This window comes from Eptatretus burgeri, chromosome 1 (assembly GCF_056783735.1).
Source record: "Eptatretus burgeri isolate ZD-2024b chromosome 1, Ebu_testis_v1, whole genome shotgun sequence".
Classification (NCBI taxonomy): domain Eukaryota; kingdom Metazoa; phylum Chordata; class Myxini; order Myxiniformes; family Myxinidae; genus Eptatretus; species Eptatretus burgeri.
In genome coordinates, this window is record NC_140961.1 from 75,047,842 (window position 1) to 75,065,626 (window position 17,785).

At 43.9% G+C, this 17,785-nt stretch overlaps 1 protein-coding gene across 2 annotated transcripts in view; it reads right to left on the bottom strand.

Annotated features, from left to right (window-relative positions):
• The window catches only part of LOC147034767 (putative E3 ubiquitin-protein ligase TRIML1), a 28,589-nt gene extending 19,480 nt beyond the window's left edge, over nucleotides 1-9,109 (bottom strand). For both annotated transcript variants that reach the window (XM_085888568.1, XM_085888558.1), the window contains exons 1-3: nucleotides 8,140-9,109; nucleotides 7,567-7,962; nucleotides 5,350-5,445 (exon numbers count right to left, since the gene is read on the bottom strand). In XM_085888568.1, the coding sequence (XP_085744694.1) occupies nucleotides 5,350-5,445; nucleotides 7,567-7,962; nucleotides 8,140-8,331 (684 nt within the window). In that variant the 5' untranslated portion in view covers nucleotides 8,332-9,109. The remainder of the gene's footprint in view (nucleotides 1-5,349; nucleotides 5,446-7,566; nucleotides 7,963-8,139) is intronic.
• Nucleotides 9,110-17,785: the final 8,676 nt, after the last annotated feature.

The following is a 17,785-nucleotide window of genomic DNA, read 5'->3' on the forward strand; positions in this document are numbered from 1 at the left end:
CAGACAAGAGATATGAAAAGTTCACAATATGTCTAGGGATATGGCTCTGATCTCATGTTTGGCATTTAGTACCTCCATCCATTGTTGGGAAAGCAGAAGCAGCATGTCCAAGGTTGAGTGACCTGGTTTAAATCCAAATTGATGATCAGAAATCAAGCCATTGGAGAAGAGGAAGGATTTGATTTTGGATGCGATGATGGATTCCATAACCTTGCTGATGATTGGGAAAAGGCTGATTGGTCTGTAGTTTCAGGAACCTGTTTTTGCACCTTTTTTGTGTTGGGCAGTAATGTTTGCTGATTTCCAAGCAGATGGCAGATGACCTTGAGAAAAAGAGAGGGTGAATAGAACAGAGAGAGGGTGAGCAAGAGCAGCAGAGCAGATTTTTCGAACACGAGGAGTGATGCCGTCTGGACCGGTTGCAGAATCTAAGTCGAGGTTTGAGAGCAAACTCTCCACCTTGTCAGGATAAAAGGACACAGAGTCCAGGAAATATGTCAAGATATATTTGTCAAAATTGACATATAGCAGTCTTTCGATACAGTCTGGAGTCCCACCAAGCTATCCAAACTCTTGCTGTCCAAGGCATCCCCTGGGCCCAGTCCTTTTCCACATCTTCATCAACGATCTCTCTGACTGGAAAAATCCCCTTTATCTATTTGCTGATGACTCCACCCTCTGCCATGACATCCCTCATCCTTCAGATGACATGTCATCTATCCCCATTCCCTCTCTTCACACCTTGGCCAAACACTTGGCTATGTCTTTCAATCCTGACAAATCTCACACTCTATCTCTCTCCGAAAGGACCATCTGGCAAACCCTCCTATGTGCATACTTAACAATCCTCTTGAGGAAGTTCAGTCATTCACACTCCTGGGTCACACTATCAGCCATGATCTTTCTTGGGTAAATCACATTTCAAAGTTGCCCTCCAAAGCCAGTCGCCGATTGAGCATCCTGCATCATATAAAGTCTTTCCCTGGCATACCTGACCTCCTAGCCACCTGCAAGGCCTTCATCTACCAGGAACTGCATGGTGCACGTGGTCCATGCTCTCCTCCACTCACTTGTTCCTCTCTTTTCTCACCTGTGGAACCAACTCCCACATTCTCTTCAATCTCATTCTTCCCTCAAAGTCTTCAAAACAGCTGTTCTCCATGATCACAGATTGTCCCCCAAAGAAAACCATAATCCTTTCTACCCCTGCCAACTGCCCACCCCCCCCCCATGCATCCACACCTCCAATCCCACCTCCTTCCAAATTTCCAGTTTTTCCTTCCTGGGAGTGTTGCTACTTGCATCTTCTCAACCTCATGATGTCCTCTTCTTCCCCTCATTCCTCCCCCCACTCATTGCTTGTCCAAGTCTCCATTTATTTTGTCCTTCAACATCTGCTGTTGGCATTTTGTCCCTCTCTCAACTCTTCATTTTGTTCTGTGTTATCCTGATCCCTTCAGTGTTCTCACTCTTCCATGAACCTTGACTGCATACAAAAAAAACAATTTTGTGACCAATATCAATGGAATGTTGAAAATGGAGTAGACATTCCAGAGCATCAACTCTTGAAGGTTGCAAAGGGCTTCAATCGAGGTCTCTTGAGTAACTGTATACGCACAGGCTGATAATGATTGGGATTTTGCCGCAGTTTAAACTTCGCTGCCTTCTTCAAAACACAAAGTATGATACAGGCAAAAAACAACAACAAAACTAGAGGGGGAGCACTCGGGAGAGTGCAAAACCTCCGCCGCCAATACTGCTGGGTCACTCAAGTGAACCTTATATCTTATTCATTAAATATGATGTCAACAGTGCTGACAGTTATAGTTCTTTTCTCCAACATTTTTTTTTTGGGGGGGAGGGGTTGGAAATCACTGAAAACATGTAGAAATGCAAAAAAAAAGAAATCGAAATTTTGTTGAAAAAAAAGTTGCAAAATTTTTTTTTTCTCGAACAATTTTTTTTGGGGGGGGGGGAGGTTGGAAATCACTTAAAATATGTAGAAATGCAAAAAAAAATAATTTTATTTCTCTAAATTTTTTTTTGGGGGGGGGGGGGGTTGGAAATCACTTAAACATGTAGAAATGCAAAAAAAAAAAAATTTCTCTAACAATTTTTTTTGGGGGGGGGAGGTTGGAAGTCACTTAAAACATGTAGAAATGCAAAAAAAAAAAATATTTTTTTTTTCTCCAACAATTTCTTTTGGGGGGGGGACCAAGTCCAAAGTTTAAAGGCATGATCCTTGGACCATACCTATCCCCCCACCAAGTTTCGTCGAAATCCGTCGAGGAGTTTTTCCGTATACTGTTCACAAACAAACAAACAAACAAATAAACCAATGTCACCCGCAGGGTGAGCCATATCTTGCCAAAAGGTGACCACGTGTGACTTCTTTAAGGTCACACTGAGGTGAACAGAGCTGCTATCCACCAGGAGCAACTCCTTGAGGAATATCTGCCTACGAGAGATTCCGATGAGAATCGTTCTACAGAGTAACCATGAAAAATATGCGTTTGCCTCATAACGTCACCAAATGACGTCATAATGTCTCAAGCTTGACATATCTAGAAAGCACTCGTCGAGGTGTTCAATTTGAGGTACTACACGATATGGTTCCTAAAACTTGAAAATTTGACCTTGGGGTCAAATATGTTTGACCTGAGGCACTAACCATGAAGGTCAAGGCCAATGCCACCAAAAATTAATCAGCTGAGCACCAGACCATGAATTATATTCCCATGAAGTTTGAAGCCGATCCGATCAAAATTACTCAAAAAATAAGGGTTTCGTCGACTCCCCTGATTTGCGACAAAGTGACCTTGACCTTTGACCTTGACCTTGAAAATTTTATGCGCTGAAAGGGACCTCTATAGGCCTCTGATACGCGAAGTTACAAAAATTTCCAATGAGAACTGTGCTCTGCAGAATTTTTTATATGCGATTACAGACAAACAAAAAAACAAAAAACAACAACAAAAAACATACAAGCTGACTAACATATCTTGCAAAAACTTCGTTTTGGCAAGATAACAAACAGAAAGGGGTGAAAACAGTAACCTCCATCCATCTTCGAAGATGGCGGAGGTTAACAAGAATAAGATAAAATAGAGGTAATATATTTTACAAGTAAAAAAGACATAAAATGTCATAGCCCCTATTGTTTTAGTAATTTTGCTGCATGGAGTTCAAGGGCAATCCCATATTGATGTACAACTAAAATGGACACAAGTCTACCAGTCAGTCATCTTTGTTCAGATCACAATATACAGTTAAGTGCACGTGTATGCCGTTGCGTGCTGTGCTTTTGCCAAGTTTGAACAAAATCGGACCATGCATGTCTGAGAAATGGTCGGGGACACGTATGAGTAAAAAAAATGCCACCAGTCGGCAATCTTGGATCTGACCTCAAAAAAAAAATAAAAGTGCATATGGAAGCCATCATTCATTATCTGAGTGCCAAGTTTGAACAACATTGGTAAATACTTGTCTGAGAAATGGTCGAAGACGTGTTTGACACAACGGTTGTTTTTTTACTAATATACTTATATACAAATAAAATGGCCGCCATCCAGCCATGTTGGATCTGATGTCTTAAAAAAAAAAAAATACATGCATATGTATCCCATCATTGTTTTGTTTTTGTTGTTTTTGTGCCAGGTAAGAATAAAATCGGTCCATACAAGTCAGAGATATGATTGCGGATGCACGCACGGACACGAAAATCGAGACCAAATCCATAAACCCTTGTTTTGGACAAATTCCAATGGTGGGCTAAAAAACATTTCTGCAAAAATCGAGGCTCATGAAAAAAACAATATCAAGAGCAGGAAAGGTAACACACCGACAGTGGGACAACAAGCAGCGGAACGAGCGAATAGAAAAAGATGAGGAGAAAGGAAATAGCACAAGGGCCAAACAAAGCACATGAGCATGCTTCGGAGAGTAAACAGGGAGTCGGCAGGATGCTTAGTCATGTAGTAGATAGTAGAAAAATCGTGCAAATTGTGATACAAGCATCAAATTTGGCATTTCTGTTCTGCAGGGCTTTCTGATCAAATCTGCCCGATTGGCCATTTGAAAATCCAAATCTTGAAAAAAAAAAAAAAAACTTCAAAAAAGTTTGAAGTCACAGCTGGCTGAAATACTTGAAGCGCAAATGAACATCCCAGACAGAGAAACAAGGGGAGATGCAGTCATCATTGATGGCTCAGCACTTATCAATGCCCTACCTCCACGCACTTCAAAGATATTTGATGACTGCTAAAGAAGACATCATCCCAAAGGTGGAATCCTATGGTGCCAGGTACGAGAGGGTGGACGTAGTGTTTGATGTGTACAAGAAGTCAAGTCTGAAGTCCGAGGCAAGGTCGAAAAGGGGGCAAGGAATCAGAAGAAGGGTGACAGGAACCAGTAAGACCCCAAGTAACTGGAGAAGCTTTCTTCGAGATGACAGCAACAAGAATGAGCTGTTTCACTTCCTTGCAGAAAAGATGTGTGAAGCACAGACGACAAGCACAGTCATTGTCACAAAAGGAGAAGATGCCATTAGCAACACAAGGAAGTCACTGGATGCTGTGTCTCCATGTTGTCATGAAGAAGCTGACACTCGAATATTTGTACACGCCAGGGATGCAACGACGGATGGTAGCAAGTCCATTATCATGAAGGCTAATGACACGGACGTACTAGTCATAGCAATATCTGTACTGCCATCCTTACAGGAACTCGGTCTTGAGAACATGTGGATTGCCTTTGGCCAAGGAGCCAAGGTGCGATGGATTCCAGTCCATGAGGTAGTTTCTGCAATAGGGCCTGAGAAAGCAAGAGGGATCCCATACTTCCATACGTTCACTGGATGTGACGTCGTGTCTGCCTTCCACGGTAAAGGGAAGAAAACTGCATGGCAGACGTGGAACGTCTTTGATGATGTTTCTGAAACATTCACCAATCTCAGGCAGCATCCAACATTGATTCGTGATCTTGACTTTCTTGAAGTTTTTTTTTTTTTTTTTTTTTTCAAAATTTGGATTTTCAAATGGCCAATCAGGCAGATTTGATTAGAATCCCCTGGAGAACAAATGTGCCAAATTTGATGCTTGTATCATTTGCATGATTCCTCTCAAAAATTACTGTTACCTGCCCCCACTATCGAGTCGTTTTTCCTAAACGGTTCCCATCTTAGAGTGCAGCTTAGCTTGTGCATTATTAAATTGTTTTGCTACAAGATATTAGACAACAGAGAAAGAAAAATCGAAAACAAATGAGTGGGCGGTGATTAATTTCAATGAATTAAATAATATAATAGCCTACACAATTAGTTACATCTCATTCTCAGCCAGTACAACTCACCACTGCAACATTCTGCATTCTCAGAAGGTCATTCACAGCTCCTTCTGCCTCTTTTCCCTGGAACTTGACCTTTATTTGAGCTTCTGCCCAATTCTCCTGCATGCGATGGGAAAGATAAATGTAGCACCCAATGAAGAACCTGCTCTGTATATGAGGTACTAGGTTTCACGAGCTTGTTGAGACAGTGAAGGTCGAAAGGTCAAAAAACAAAAACTTGCGGGACCTGAAAACAATAAATAAATAAATAAAATTGTACATACAGTTGCAAATTAAAATACCGTATAAAGACCAGAACTTACAGACATGTACATGCAGCACACACAGTATCTGTGTATATCCAGCCACTGTGCAAAAGTCTTCGGTCAACGCATTTTTAGATCCTCGTGGAGGATCTCTTCGTCTTACTCACGTTGTTGTTCTTCATCTTCTTCTTGTGGACATTTTTTTGTTTTACAGCCTACAATTTTCATCGAAACTTCCTGAAACTTGGCATATATAAGTAAAAATACCATGCGCAGACAGTAACCATCTCCGATTTTGGAAATTCTTCCTAGAAGAAAAGTTGACGTCATAATATCGCCGCGAATGGAAATCGCCTAAAAAAATTATCTCCGAAACTAGGCAAGCTTTTTGAATTTTGTTTGCGGGAATCAAGCCGGGCATTAGCACAGATAATTTATCGCAAACCTGATACATCACAATGACGTCATATTCGTTTTTATGACGTCATCATTAAGAGGACGAGGATCTTAGCTCATTTGAGCTTGTTTTTTTTCACAAAATTGAAAAAAAAATTTGCAGGTAATACAAACCCACACTGTGTCAAACACATCAAACTCGACGAAAATCAAAATTATATTTTTACACAAAGAAGGCAATTCCTGGAGATAAATATCCTGCAAAACAGGTATTTCCAGATGTGACAATCAAGCAACAATACAGAAGCATAATATAACACTGGTGAAGTTAAAGACGGAATATGGATTGCAAGGCTAAATAAACTTAGCAAAACACATCAGCAATGCTTAAGTACAAGTTCCATAAGAAATAGAAAAAAATAATCAAGTGCGGAACTTACAAAATAACTAGAACAGACATCAAGGCTTCAAGTGGACTCATTTACCATCAGTGATAGAAGGTCTCTTGTCAAAAGTGGTCTGCATGGATGAGTTGCTGTCAAAAATCCCTTTCTGAGAAAAGGTAACAAACCCAAGAAACTGAAATATGCCCAAGAACATCAGAGTTGGGATGTGAATCAGTTGGGAAAGGTACTTTAGAGTGCTGAGTCAAAGTTTGAAATTATTAGAACAAAGAGAAGACAGTATGTCAGGAGGAGGGTTGGTGAGACATACTGTGATGCATGGTGGAGGTTCAGTTCAGGTGTGGGAATGAATTTATATAGCTGGTGTTAGTGATTTGGTGAGAATTGAAGGAACATTGAATTCTGACAAGTACAAGCATATCCTCATACACCATGGTATCCCATCAATAAGGAAAGCTAATTGGCGACAACTTTGTTTTCCAGCACGACAATGAAAGAGTCACTATTTGGTCTGTTCTCGTCACTTACTCAACTCATCCACCAAGTTTCGTCATAATCCGTCCACAACTTTTTGAAATATCATGCCATACAGTATCTATAGATTTTGTTCCTCTCGCAGTCTCAATTGTGAAGAATCACTTAAAACCGAAAAAAAAATTATCGTATCTGAATCCGGATCCGGATCTTCACCAAAATCTAATCAGTTCATCGTTATCACATATCAAACCTGTCCACAAAATTTCATCCAGATCCGTCTACAACTTTTTGAGATATCCTGTACACAAACAAACAAACAAACAGAAGTGAAAACAAAAGCTCCGTCCTCCATCGGTGTTGGAGGTAATTTTGGGAAACATTGCAGAACACATGGAACAACCTTCCAATGGAATTTCTCCAGGAATTGCCGAAAAGCATTCCAAAACGGATATCTGCTGTTTTGTATGAAAAGGTGGTCAGACCAAATGTTGAAATTTCACGCATTAATATTGTAAAATACAATTCATTTTTGTTTCTCCAATAAAACATTAACATTATAACACATCTTCATGATCAAAATATGCCAATGTGGCAAAAAAAAAGTGTTTATTTTCCACGTGGCTTTTGCACCAAAAACAAAATCTAAGACTTTTGCACAGCAATACATACTGTATGTCAATACATGAAGGTAAACTTACCTGGAGATGTTCGTAGGCTTCTTCAGCGGTGATCACACTGTGATTCTTGTGCTCTCCGATGACCACACAGAGTGCGCACACACAGACTCGATCATCCTGGCAATACAGTTTGAGCAGCTCATTGTGTCGCCCGCACTTGCGAAGTTCTCCATCTTCTCCGCTAACCACATCGGCCAACGTGTGTGCACGGAAAGCCGGCTGATTGAGGTGCGGCCGCAAATGCTTGGCACAGAGCGTTGTATCGCACGTGAGGCAAGTCTTCACACCAGCTGCCGAGTGGTCGAGGCAATGATCACAAATCGACATCGATTGGGATCGAGAGGCTGCTTCAAGAAGAGATCGAACCCGCACTGCCCGAGCTTGAAGGTCTGGGTCACGTCGCCATGCTGGAGACACCTATAAAAGCAAACGTTGTGGCATAAAAGGTGGATTCCATTATGAATGGGAACAAAATACAGAAAAGATTTTGAACTGAAAAGGGAATAAATAGTCAAAGCTGAGATGGCGAGGGGTCAATATCTGTGGTCGAAATGAGGGTGTTGACATTGAGGAGGTAGGAAGACAAACAGGTACCTGGTAATTGCGCTTGCATTCAGGGCAGGAGCGATTTTGGCTCTCATCGGTTGTTGGACCATGCCACAGCTGCTGGAGGCAGGTTAAGCAAAAGCAATGATCGCAGGCCAATCGCACGGGGTCCGAAAATACCTCGAGACACACAAGGCATTTCAGATCTTCATCGATCTTCACACTCACGTCTGTAGACATATTTTGGCCAAAATTCTGTTTTTGAAACGAGTGCTTTGTGTTCAACACCTGCAGTATCAAATGTATATTCACATATATTTATTTGTGTGCACCCTGAAGAAGCTGAGGTTTTGGGGGGGGGGGGGGAGGTTTGTTAATTTTGGATCTTACCAAGCTCACAAATCTGATTTGAGCAGAAGCTAAAACAAATATCGGGAAAGAAAAAGACACGGACATAAAGATTACTGAAATTGGATGAATTCCTCTGCACACGCAAGCTGTCCTCTTACTTGGCAGAAACTCTTGCAGCTCTCTGCGAGATACAAGCTTCTGCCAGCACCACGTGATTAAAGAGTACGAAAGGTGTGGAGGAATTCATTCGGAGCACACCAGTGGATCAAGTTGCCATTGCCTCTGCATTATGGAACGACAGCATCATTAATAATAGATTTCGGAATAGCTGCACGCCAACAAACAAGGGGAAAAAAAGAAAAGAACCAGATTTTCAACGCAAACACAAAAGTTTTGTGAGATCCATCGAAAAGATAAATTTCAAACTGAGATGATGCAGTCTCTCCGGTGACTTAAGGGAGGTTAAACCAGAATTTTTGTCCTCCATCCCTCCGACAAGCTCAGAGACAGGAGACATTAAGATGAGCCGCGTCCGAACAACCAACCGACCGATCATCCGTCGACGCGTACTTTTGTCTGTGCGATATTTCAAAAACCGTTGAACATTTGTCTTTCACAATAGTGGGGCAACTTAGCATAACAATTGTGCATTTTGTGAGGAAAGCACCAAATTTGGCACACTAGTAGCCAATCATATTATGAACAGATTTGGATATTGGGCAATCTCAAAATTTTTGATGGCAGTGGAAAATGGCTGCCACAGCCATCAGCGGCTGAATTTGAGATGGCCCAATATCCAAATCTGTTCATAATATGATTGGCTACTAGTGTGCCAAATTTGGTGCTTTCCTCACAAAATGCACAATTGTTATGCTATATTTAGCTAAGTTGCCCCACTACATTGCAAGTATCTATTCCTCATGACATTATGTCAACTTGATTAGATAACGGCTGTCATTGGCTGAATTACGTTGCCATGTCAACCATCTCGGTGATTTGGTTTGTGTACGCGATATTTCAAAAACCGTTCAAGATTTAACTTTGATATTACACGGATGAATTCCTCATACCACCCAAAAGGCGGGGGACCTGGAGTATCAGCTCATTGTGAAAATTAAATACCAATTGTTTGGAGTGTGGTGGAGACGATTTTGATTTTGTTTGAAATATTTATGCAGGTTCTCACTCACAATTAAACAAAATCTGATATAGCCCAGTACCCGTGACTTATAGATACTTCCTCCTCCATAATCCTTGGTTTGGGAGACAAAAAAAAAATCGTGGAATTAGGAAACATCTACATAATACAACATACAAGGACTTCATCTGCAGATTGGTGGAGTATTGCTCTCTCCTATGGGCTGGCTACCCTGCTTCACACCTTGCTCACTTGATGCCATGGAAACAAAGACCTTCGAGATTGTTGGAATCTCCCGTGATGACGCTGAGTCTCTGGGCCTATTAACTTGACATCACAGACAGGTCGGTGGTCTATCTGTCTTGTACTGCCTCCTTTCTGGTCTTGCACCCTCTGCTGTCTGTGGTATGCCCCCCACCCCCCTCCCCCCCAGGCTTCCGCAGGGTGCATGCAGTCCACCGTCAATCCCTTTCCGATGAAACTCCAAAACTCCAGGATCACTGCTCACCTCGACTCATTCTTTCCTCTATTTTTTTCCAGCCTCTGAAACCAACTTCCACATTCTTCCTTCCAGGTCTTCAAGACAGCTGCTCACCACCATCTTGAATGTCGAAATCTCAGCTATAAACTACCGTCCCAGTGTTTCACAGGCAGGGTGATTCAGCAATGCGTGGTCTGTCCCTTGGATGGACGTTAAACTGGGCATGTCGTCTGCCGGCATTAGCTGTGGGGACGTTAAAGATCCAATGGTATCCTTCGTGAAGAGTGAGCGAGGTCTCGCTAGCACAATGATCAAATTGCACCTAACCCACAGGGGGCACTGCATCAGCAGCACAGATACGCCTGCAACAAATGATATGACCCACAGCCATGTGCTGTTTGAAAGAAGCAGCAGAAAGAAGATACGCAAGAGCGGCATCGCAGGTTTATGAGAACTTGGATGAAACTAAACTTACAATATCACATGCTCACACACATGTACATACTTGTAAATATCTGCAGTGCACATGTATGTACAACAGACACTCATACAATAACCTTTTCTATTTAATTATTACTCATTCATACTCGTCATAAATGATTACCTCTTATGTGACTGTACTGATGATTGTACCATGCTTACACCATATACTGTTACGAATCTGGAAGCCATTTGCACACAAACAGACAGCAGTCCCTAAGCTTAGTTATTTCGATAAGTATGTGTTTATAGTTAGGGTCCCGTCCCTTATGTCTAATGGGAATTTCGTATTTGCGCTGCGAGTTATGTTTTAGTTGGAATTAACAACATCCTCCTTCGCTCTTGCCACCATCGGTCTTCCTTACGTGCGTGCCGAGCACAGACGTGGACGGGGCTTCCATCGCCTCAGATCGGAGCCCCGCTCCAAAAAAGGGCATGGAGTGTTTCCCCTGCCCAATAAGCCAAGGGCGAGAATCGCACGTGCGCCCCAGCCAATGAGAAGCCAGAACGCCCAGGAATAAGTCGGGTGGTGAGCAGTAGGTCTGGTGGCTTGGTCTTGGTTCAAGCGGTTTTGGTCGTGGTTCAAGCGGTCTTGGTCGTGGTTCAAGTGGTCTTGGTTTTGGTGGTCGCGCGGTTGGTCGAGTGAGAAGGGTTCGTGTCTGTGCTCGTCCCCATTGCTCCTGTTTTGCCCCATGTTGGGCGCCGTATCCTCGTTGCAGAATCTGGAGTCTCGGCTGCTCACCATCCAAGCTCCCACGGACCACGGGTCCCACACGTGCAGTCGCGGGCCTCACTGCACGAGGCGGCCAGGTACCGACAGGACCCTGGTCCACAGCTCGCCTTTCCCTCCTGGGCTGAGGGGCCGAATAAAGACCCATGGGGTCCATTTCTTTGTGTGTGTGTGTTTGTGTGTGTGTGTGTGTGTGTGTGTGTGTGTGTGTGTGTGTGTGTGTGTGTGTGTGTGTGTGTGTGTGTGTGTGTGTGTGTGTGTGTGTGTGTGGCATCCATCCTGTAAGTAGAGACTGTTAAATGCCTGTGTTCATTGTAAATTGCATTTCTTTTATTCGGATAACTCTGCTCTGTGTCTCCCTCCCTATTGTAAATAAATATCTGTTAAATGTTCCAGTTCGTTGCCTGTCGTTTCTACCATTGACCCAGCATGGTGCGGGCTTGAGAAGTAGTGAGGCCGTTTGGGCCGTAGGTTGTCATTAGGACCGGCACGGCTCTGGTAACTCCCGCTCGGTTACGCCGGACCCGAGTCGGTACATGCGACTCGGTTCGGACAGAGTCGGCCGAGGGTGTGGCTTCCCCGGTAGCGAGACGGCATGAGTACTTAGGTAAATTGGAATAGACAAGTGGGCCCAACCTCACGCCGTCAAAATATTGGCGACCACGGTCCTTCAAGGGACCCGTTGACGCCCGAGTTATCCGGGGTGACGACCTTTCAATTCCGGTGTTCAGTAGGAGACGGCCCAACTGCTCCGTCTGGCATTCGTCCTCGCTATCGAACCCGGCATCACAACAATAAAACAGGACTTACTAAACACTCAAAATGCAGGAAATGCTTCTGTTAATCCAATGATTTAAACTTCTGTTCATCCAATGATTTAAATTTCTGTTAATCCAATAATTAATGTTAGCTTTAGCCAATTGGTATTAACGTTTAAGTTATTGGGTGAATGGATACCAAGATGGTGACTGCCAATCATCATTGAAGTTATTTCGAGCTCGAGTTGATGTTAGAATGGTCATTTTGTCGATTCTTTATGAATCCGTAGTACGAGTACAAATGCTAGCTGGTACAGCATCACGATGAACATCCGCTAAAAAGGAAGGTGTATGTCTACTGGTGATGTTTTACCCGCACAGAAAATGGGGCTTCCTCTTACCTGGCATATGAGAATAACATTCGTTAAAAAGGGGAAAATGAGGCTCAAAGTGAAGGAGTTATAGCCTTGTATGCGGGCCACAAGATTCACGAACAAAATGCAGTTCAATTTTTTTTACCTTACCCACCGAAGGTTATGTCTGTCTGTCTGTCTGAAAAGGATTTCTCAAAAAGTTGTGGACGGATTCGAACAAAATTTGGTGGACGGATTCGAACAAAACTTGGTGGACAGGCTGAGTGTGTGACAAGGACGAATCGATTCGATTTTGGTGAAGATCCGAATTGTTTTTTTCGTCATTCTTCATATTGAGAGATAGGTCCAAAATCGATATATAATATTTCAAAAAGTTGTGCACGAGTTGTGATTTTCGTTTGCAGATCCGGCTCATCAGTGGGATAGAAAATGTAAACTGTTCATCCTGGCAGAGGTGTGTGCTCTACCGAGTGCCGATCTAGTTGTTTTATGTAATATATACATTTTATTTTTTTTTAAATTTTATCATGCACTTACTTTCCTCTATTACATTATTTAATACGAGCAAAGGTACCCAGCGTTGCCGGGCAACGCAGAGTTCCTCCTCCGACTCCTTCCTCTGCCTCTTCCCACCCCACCCTCCTCTCACCCCACCCTCCCTCCTCTCATCCCATCACACCCCTTCTCCTCCCTCCTCTCACCCCACCATCCTCTCATTCCATCACACCCCTTCTCCTCCCTCCTCCACCCTTTCCCTCCCTCTTCTCGCTCCACCCCCTTCCTCCTCTCACTCCATCACACCCCTTCTCCTCCCTCCAGGAATGTATACCCCACGAATAGCAGGGTCTGACAACACTGTGTGTGTGTCCTCCACAACTCTAAAACCATGAAACCTCATGACCTGAAACTTTGTCTGTGAAACACCAGCATGACAGTTTATAGCTTAGTTGACATTCAAACCCAGGCTACATTGCTCAGTGTGTGTGTGTGTGTGTGTGTGTGTGTGTGTGTGTGTGTGTGTGTGTGTGTGTGTGTGTGTGTGCACCTCTTGGCCATCCTGCTGTTAGTCCGTGAGAGTAGATCGTGCTTCCAAGGCAAGGCTTTCGTCGGCAGAATCAAAATGGCACCAAAGACCCATGGAAGGTGAAGTTGGGCTGACCAAGGATAAGCCTTTCATGAAGGGAAGTCGTTAATTATCTTCAAAAGGAATGTTTAAATTTACCCAAACAACCAGTTTTCATTCATGCACTCCCTTGGTATGCACACAAAGTTTCAGACCATGAGGTTTCATGGTTTTGGAGTTGTGGAGGACACACCGAACAAACACCGGTCCGTAAATTATAGTAAGAATAGCATGATATTTCAAAACGTTGTGGACGGATTATGACAAAACTTGGGATACAAAACGTATACATTCAGTCTGGCAGAGGTACGCACTGTACCGAGTGCCGCTCTCATTATCATTGCAAATACGTTTATTACCCTCGTCAGAGGAAAGGGTATTGCATTTGGATCTGCTTGTCTGTTTGTCCGCACAGAACGTAAGCATGATTTTTCTCTGGCACCCCCTGCCAGATTGACGCAAAACTTTCACCATAAGAGCAACTACTCATGTGAAATGTTTCAATGATAATTATGATGCTATAGGTCACGTGGTGTGGCAGCAATGTTGGAAAAAAGGAAAAACTTTGAACCTCTGTATCTCCAAAACCACACCATGGAAAAAATTAAACCATGGCACAAGGCAAGTCTTTCCTCTCCCAAGACGTGTCTGACTCCCAAGTATCACTCCCTGGTTACTCCCTCTTACGGTATGACAGACCTGAGCCTCGTCCTGGTGGAGGTGTTGCTCTCTTCATCAAAGACTCTATTCCTCACTCTCCCTGCACTGCTCTCACTCCCCCACACCCCCAGGAATACCTCTGGCTTCGGCTTCCCCTCCACTCCCACCTCATGTTTATATGCGTACTGTACCGTCCACCGAACAGTGATGACTCCATCTACACCTCACTCTCCGAAAACATGGACCATCTTCTATCTTCTCATCCAAACTCTCTCTTCCTCTTATGTGGCGACTTCAATTGTCATCACGCCAGTTGGCTAGGTGTGGGTACCTCTCTCACCTGCCATGGGACATCAGCAAAAGCTTTCTGTGACTCATTGGGACTGACTCAATCGGTCAACTTCCCGACCCGGATCTCAACCAATGGTACTCCATCTCTTCTGGATCTGATTTTGACAAATTTCCCTGACAATATCTGCTGCTCTTCCTTCGCTCCAATTGGTTCTTCTGACCACGTCCTTGTTAAAGTGGACATCTCTCTGGCTGTCATCAGAGAACCACCTCACCGCCGTCGAGTCTGGCATTTCAATCAAGCCGACTGGCAGGGTCTCGAGCAGCCATCAAACTTACAGACTGGTCTCCTATCACTACTTTCTCAAACATCAACTCATCCTGGGAATTCTTTCAAAGAAACTTGCTCTCCCTCATGCACAGATTTATCCCCTCTCGTGTTCAGTTGTCTTACCCTTCCTCCCGCCCTTGGTTTACTGAAGCTTGTGGTGAGGCAGTTGTCCTGAAACAACTTGCCTTTGCCTCATGGAAAGCAAACCCAACTGAGAGCAATCTCAGTTCTTTCCACAAAGCTCGGAACAAGTGTGTATCTACCCTCAGGAGAGCCAGAAAACAACATCTTTCTCATCTCAAGTCTGAACTCTCAAACCTCTCTCCCTCCTCAAAAAATCCTGGTGGCGTTTAATCAAATCTGTTTCTGGTGTATGTTCCCCCTCCATCCCCTCCCTTACCTCAAATGGCCGCACTGCTGATTCCACACGTGATAAAGCTGAATGTCTAAACTCGGTGTTTGCAGCTAAATCTTGTGTCCCAAACCCATCACTATCTCTACCCACTTTACCCAGTCGCACCCAACTGTCCCTGGACTCTGTATCCTTTTCTCCTGACAAGGTGGAGAGCTTGCTTTCAAACCTCGAGTCAGATTCTGCAACCGGTCCAGACGGCATCAGCCCACGTGTCCTCAAAGCCTGCTCTTCTGCTCTTGCTCACCCTCTCTCTGTTCTATTCACCCTCTCTCATTTTCCCAAGGTCATCTGCCATCTGCTTGTAATTCTGCTAACATCACTGCCCTGCATATAAAAGGTGCAAAAACAGATCCCTGTAACTACAGACCAATCAGCCTTCTCCCAATCATCAGCAAGGTTATGGAATCCATCATTGCTTCAGACATGAAATCCTTCCTCTTCTCCAATGGCTTGATTTCCAATCATCAATTTGGTTTCAGACCAGGTCACTCTACCCTGGATATGCTGCTACTGCTCTCCCATCAATGGATGGAGGTCCTCAATGCCAGACAGGAAATCCGAGCCGTATCCCTGGACATATCACGTGCTTTTGACACAGTCTGGCACCCTGCCCTACTCACCAAACTCTCTTCCCATGGTATCCAAGGCCATCTCCACTCATGGCTCGCAGACTTCCTCTCCTGTCGCAGTCAACGTGTGGCCCTAAATGGAGTTCTTTCATCCCCTCTTCCTGTGCAGGCTGGAGTTCCTCAAGGTAGCGTTCTGGGCCCTGTTCTTTTTCTGGTTTTCATCAATGATCTCTCGGACTCTCTGGAAAATCCTCTATTTCTCTTTGCCGACGACTCCACCCTCTGCCGTACCATCTGTCATCCCTCAGACCGGCAAGCAGCAGCTTCTTCGCTCACTGCAGATCTGGATAAAATCACAAACTGGTCCAACACGTGGAACATGTCTTTCCAATCCAGACAAATCTCACACTCTCACTATGTCTCTTCGAAAAGGACCGTTTACAAAACCCCCATCCACTTTCTCAACAATCCTCTGGAAGAAGTCTTTTCTTTCAAGCTTCTGGGTCTCACTATCTGCCATGACCTTTCCTGGGAAAGTCACATTTCCAACCTTGCCTCAAAAGCCAGTCGCCGACTGAGAATCCTCCGTCGTGCAAAGTCCTTCCTCGGCCCTCTTGAGCTCCTGACTACTTACAAAGCTTTTGTCCGTAGCCTGATGGAGTACTGCTCTCCCCTCTGGGCTGGTGCTCCTGCCTCCCACCTTTCTCGACTTCACGCTGTCGAAACCAGGGCTTTTAAGATCATTGGCATCTCCCGCAATGAAGCTGAGTCTTTGGGCCTCTCACTCAATCACCGCAGGTTGGTCGGTGGTCTTTCTGTCTTCTACCGACTCCTCTCCAGCCTTGCCCCCCTGCTCTCTCTCTGCGATTTGTCCCAACCACATTTCCACAGGGCGCTCAAGGTCCGCCAACAACCCCATTCTGGTAAAACTACCAAAATCACGAATCACTGCTCATCTTCACTCTTTCATTCCTCTTTTTTCCCGCCTTTGGAATAAACTTCCTCACTCTATTCTTTCCCATTCTTCCCTCCAGGCTTTCAAAACAGCTGTTCACCACCACCTCTTATCTTCCCCCATCCAAATCCTCGATCTTTTCTACCCCCGATAATCCACCCAAGCCCACTTCCTTCAATTCTCCTGCTTTCCTTCCTGAAAGTCCCTGTAATGTCCATCTTCTCCTCGCCATGTTCCCCGTCCCATCCCCATCCCTCTCCCTTCCACAGTTCACCTGTGTCTGTTCCTCAATGTTTTGTCCCTTCCACTCCCACCCCTCTTGTCTCATGCCTCCTTGCTGTGAGTTGTGTGTTAGCTCTCATACGAGCCTCGACCAAGGTATACAAAAAAAAAAAAAAAAAAAAAAAAAAAAAAAAAAGTACTTGGCATGTGGAATAAGGGTTATTTTTTTTAACTTATCTGGAATTGGAATTCCAGATAAGGTATTGTCATCATGCTGTTAGTGCCGTCTGCCACCGTCGTGCCTTCTGCCCGTGTACTATTTTTACTTCTCCAATCAAACCGCTGGGCCGATCCGGCTGAAATTTGACATCAACCTTCTTCTCCTGATCGATAACAGGTATGCGAAGCTCGTTCCAGTCAAGTAACTTTAAGTAGGTCAAATTGGTGGATTTAGTAAATTTTCAAAAAATTTATTCTCCGGATCCACCAGTCGGAATGCTACCAAATTTGGGTTACAACAACAGGCCAGGTCTCAGATAAGCTTGCAGGTCCAGTGGTCGTATTTTTGTATGATGCCATCAGTGCCTACATAATGACATCATAATTGCATACGTAGAACGCTACATCCGATCAGTAAATTTTCGAAGTTCATCTAAGGATAAATTGGTCAACAGAAAAATTTGATGTTATCGGTCATGTGGTTCAGCAGCCATATTGTTTTTTTTTAAACTTTCAAAAACCTTCTTCTCTGAAATGGCTGAACAGATCGAGGCCAAACTTTATAGCTATGACCACCTATCCATGAGGAAAAAAAAC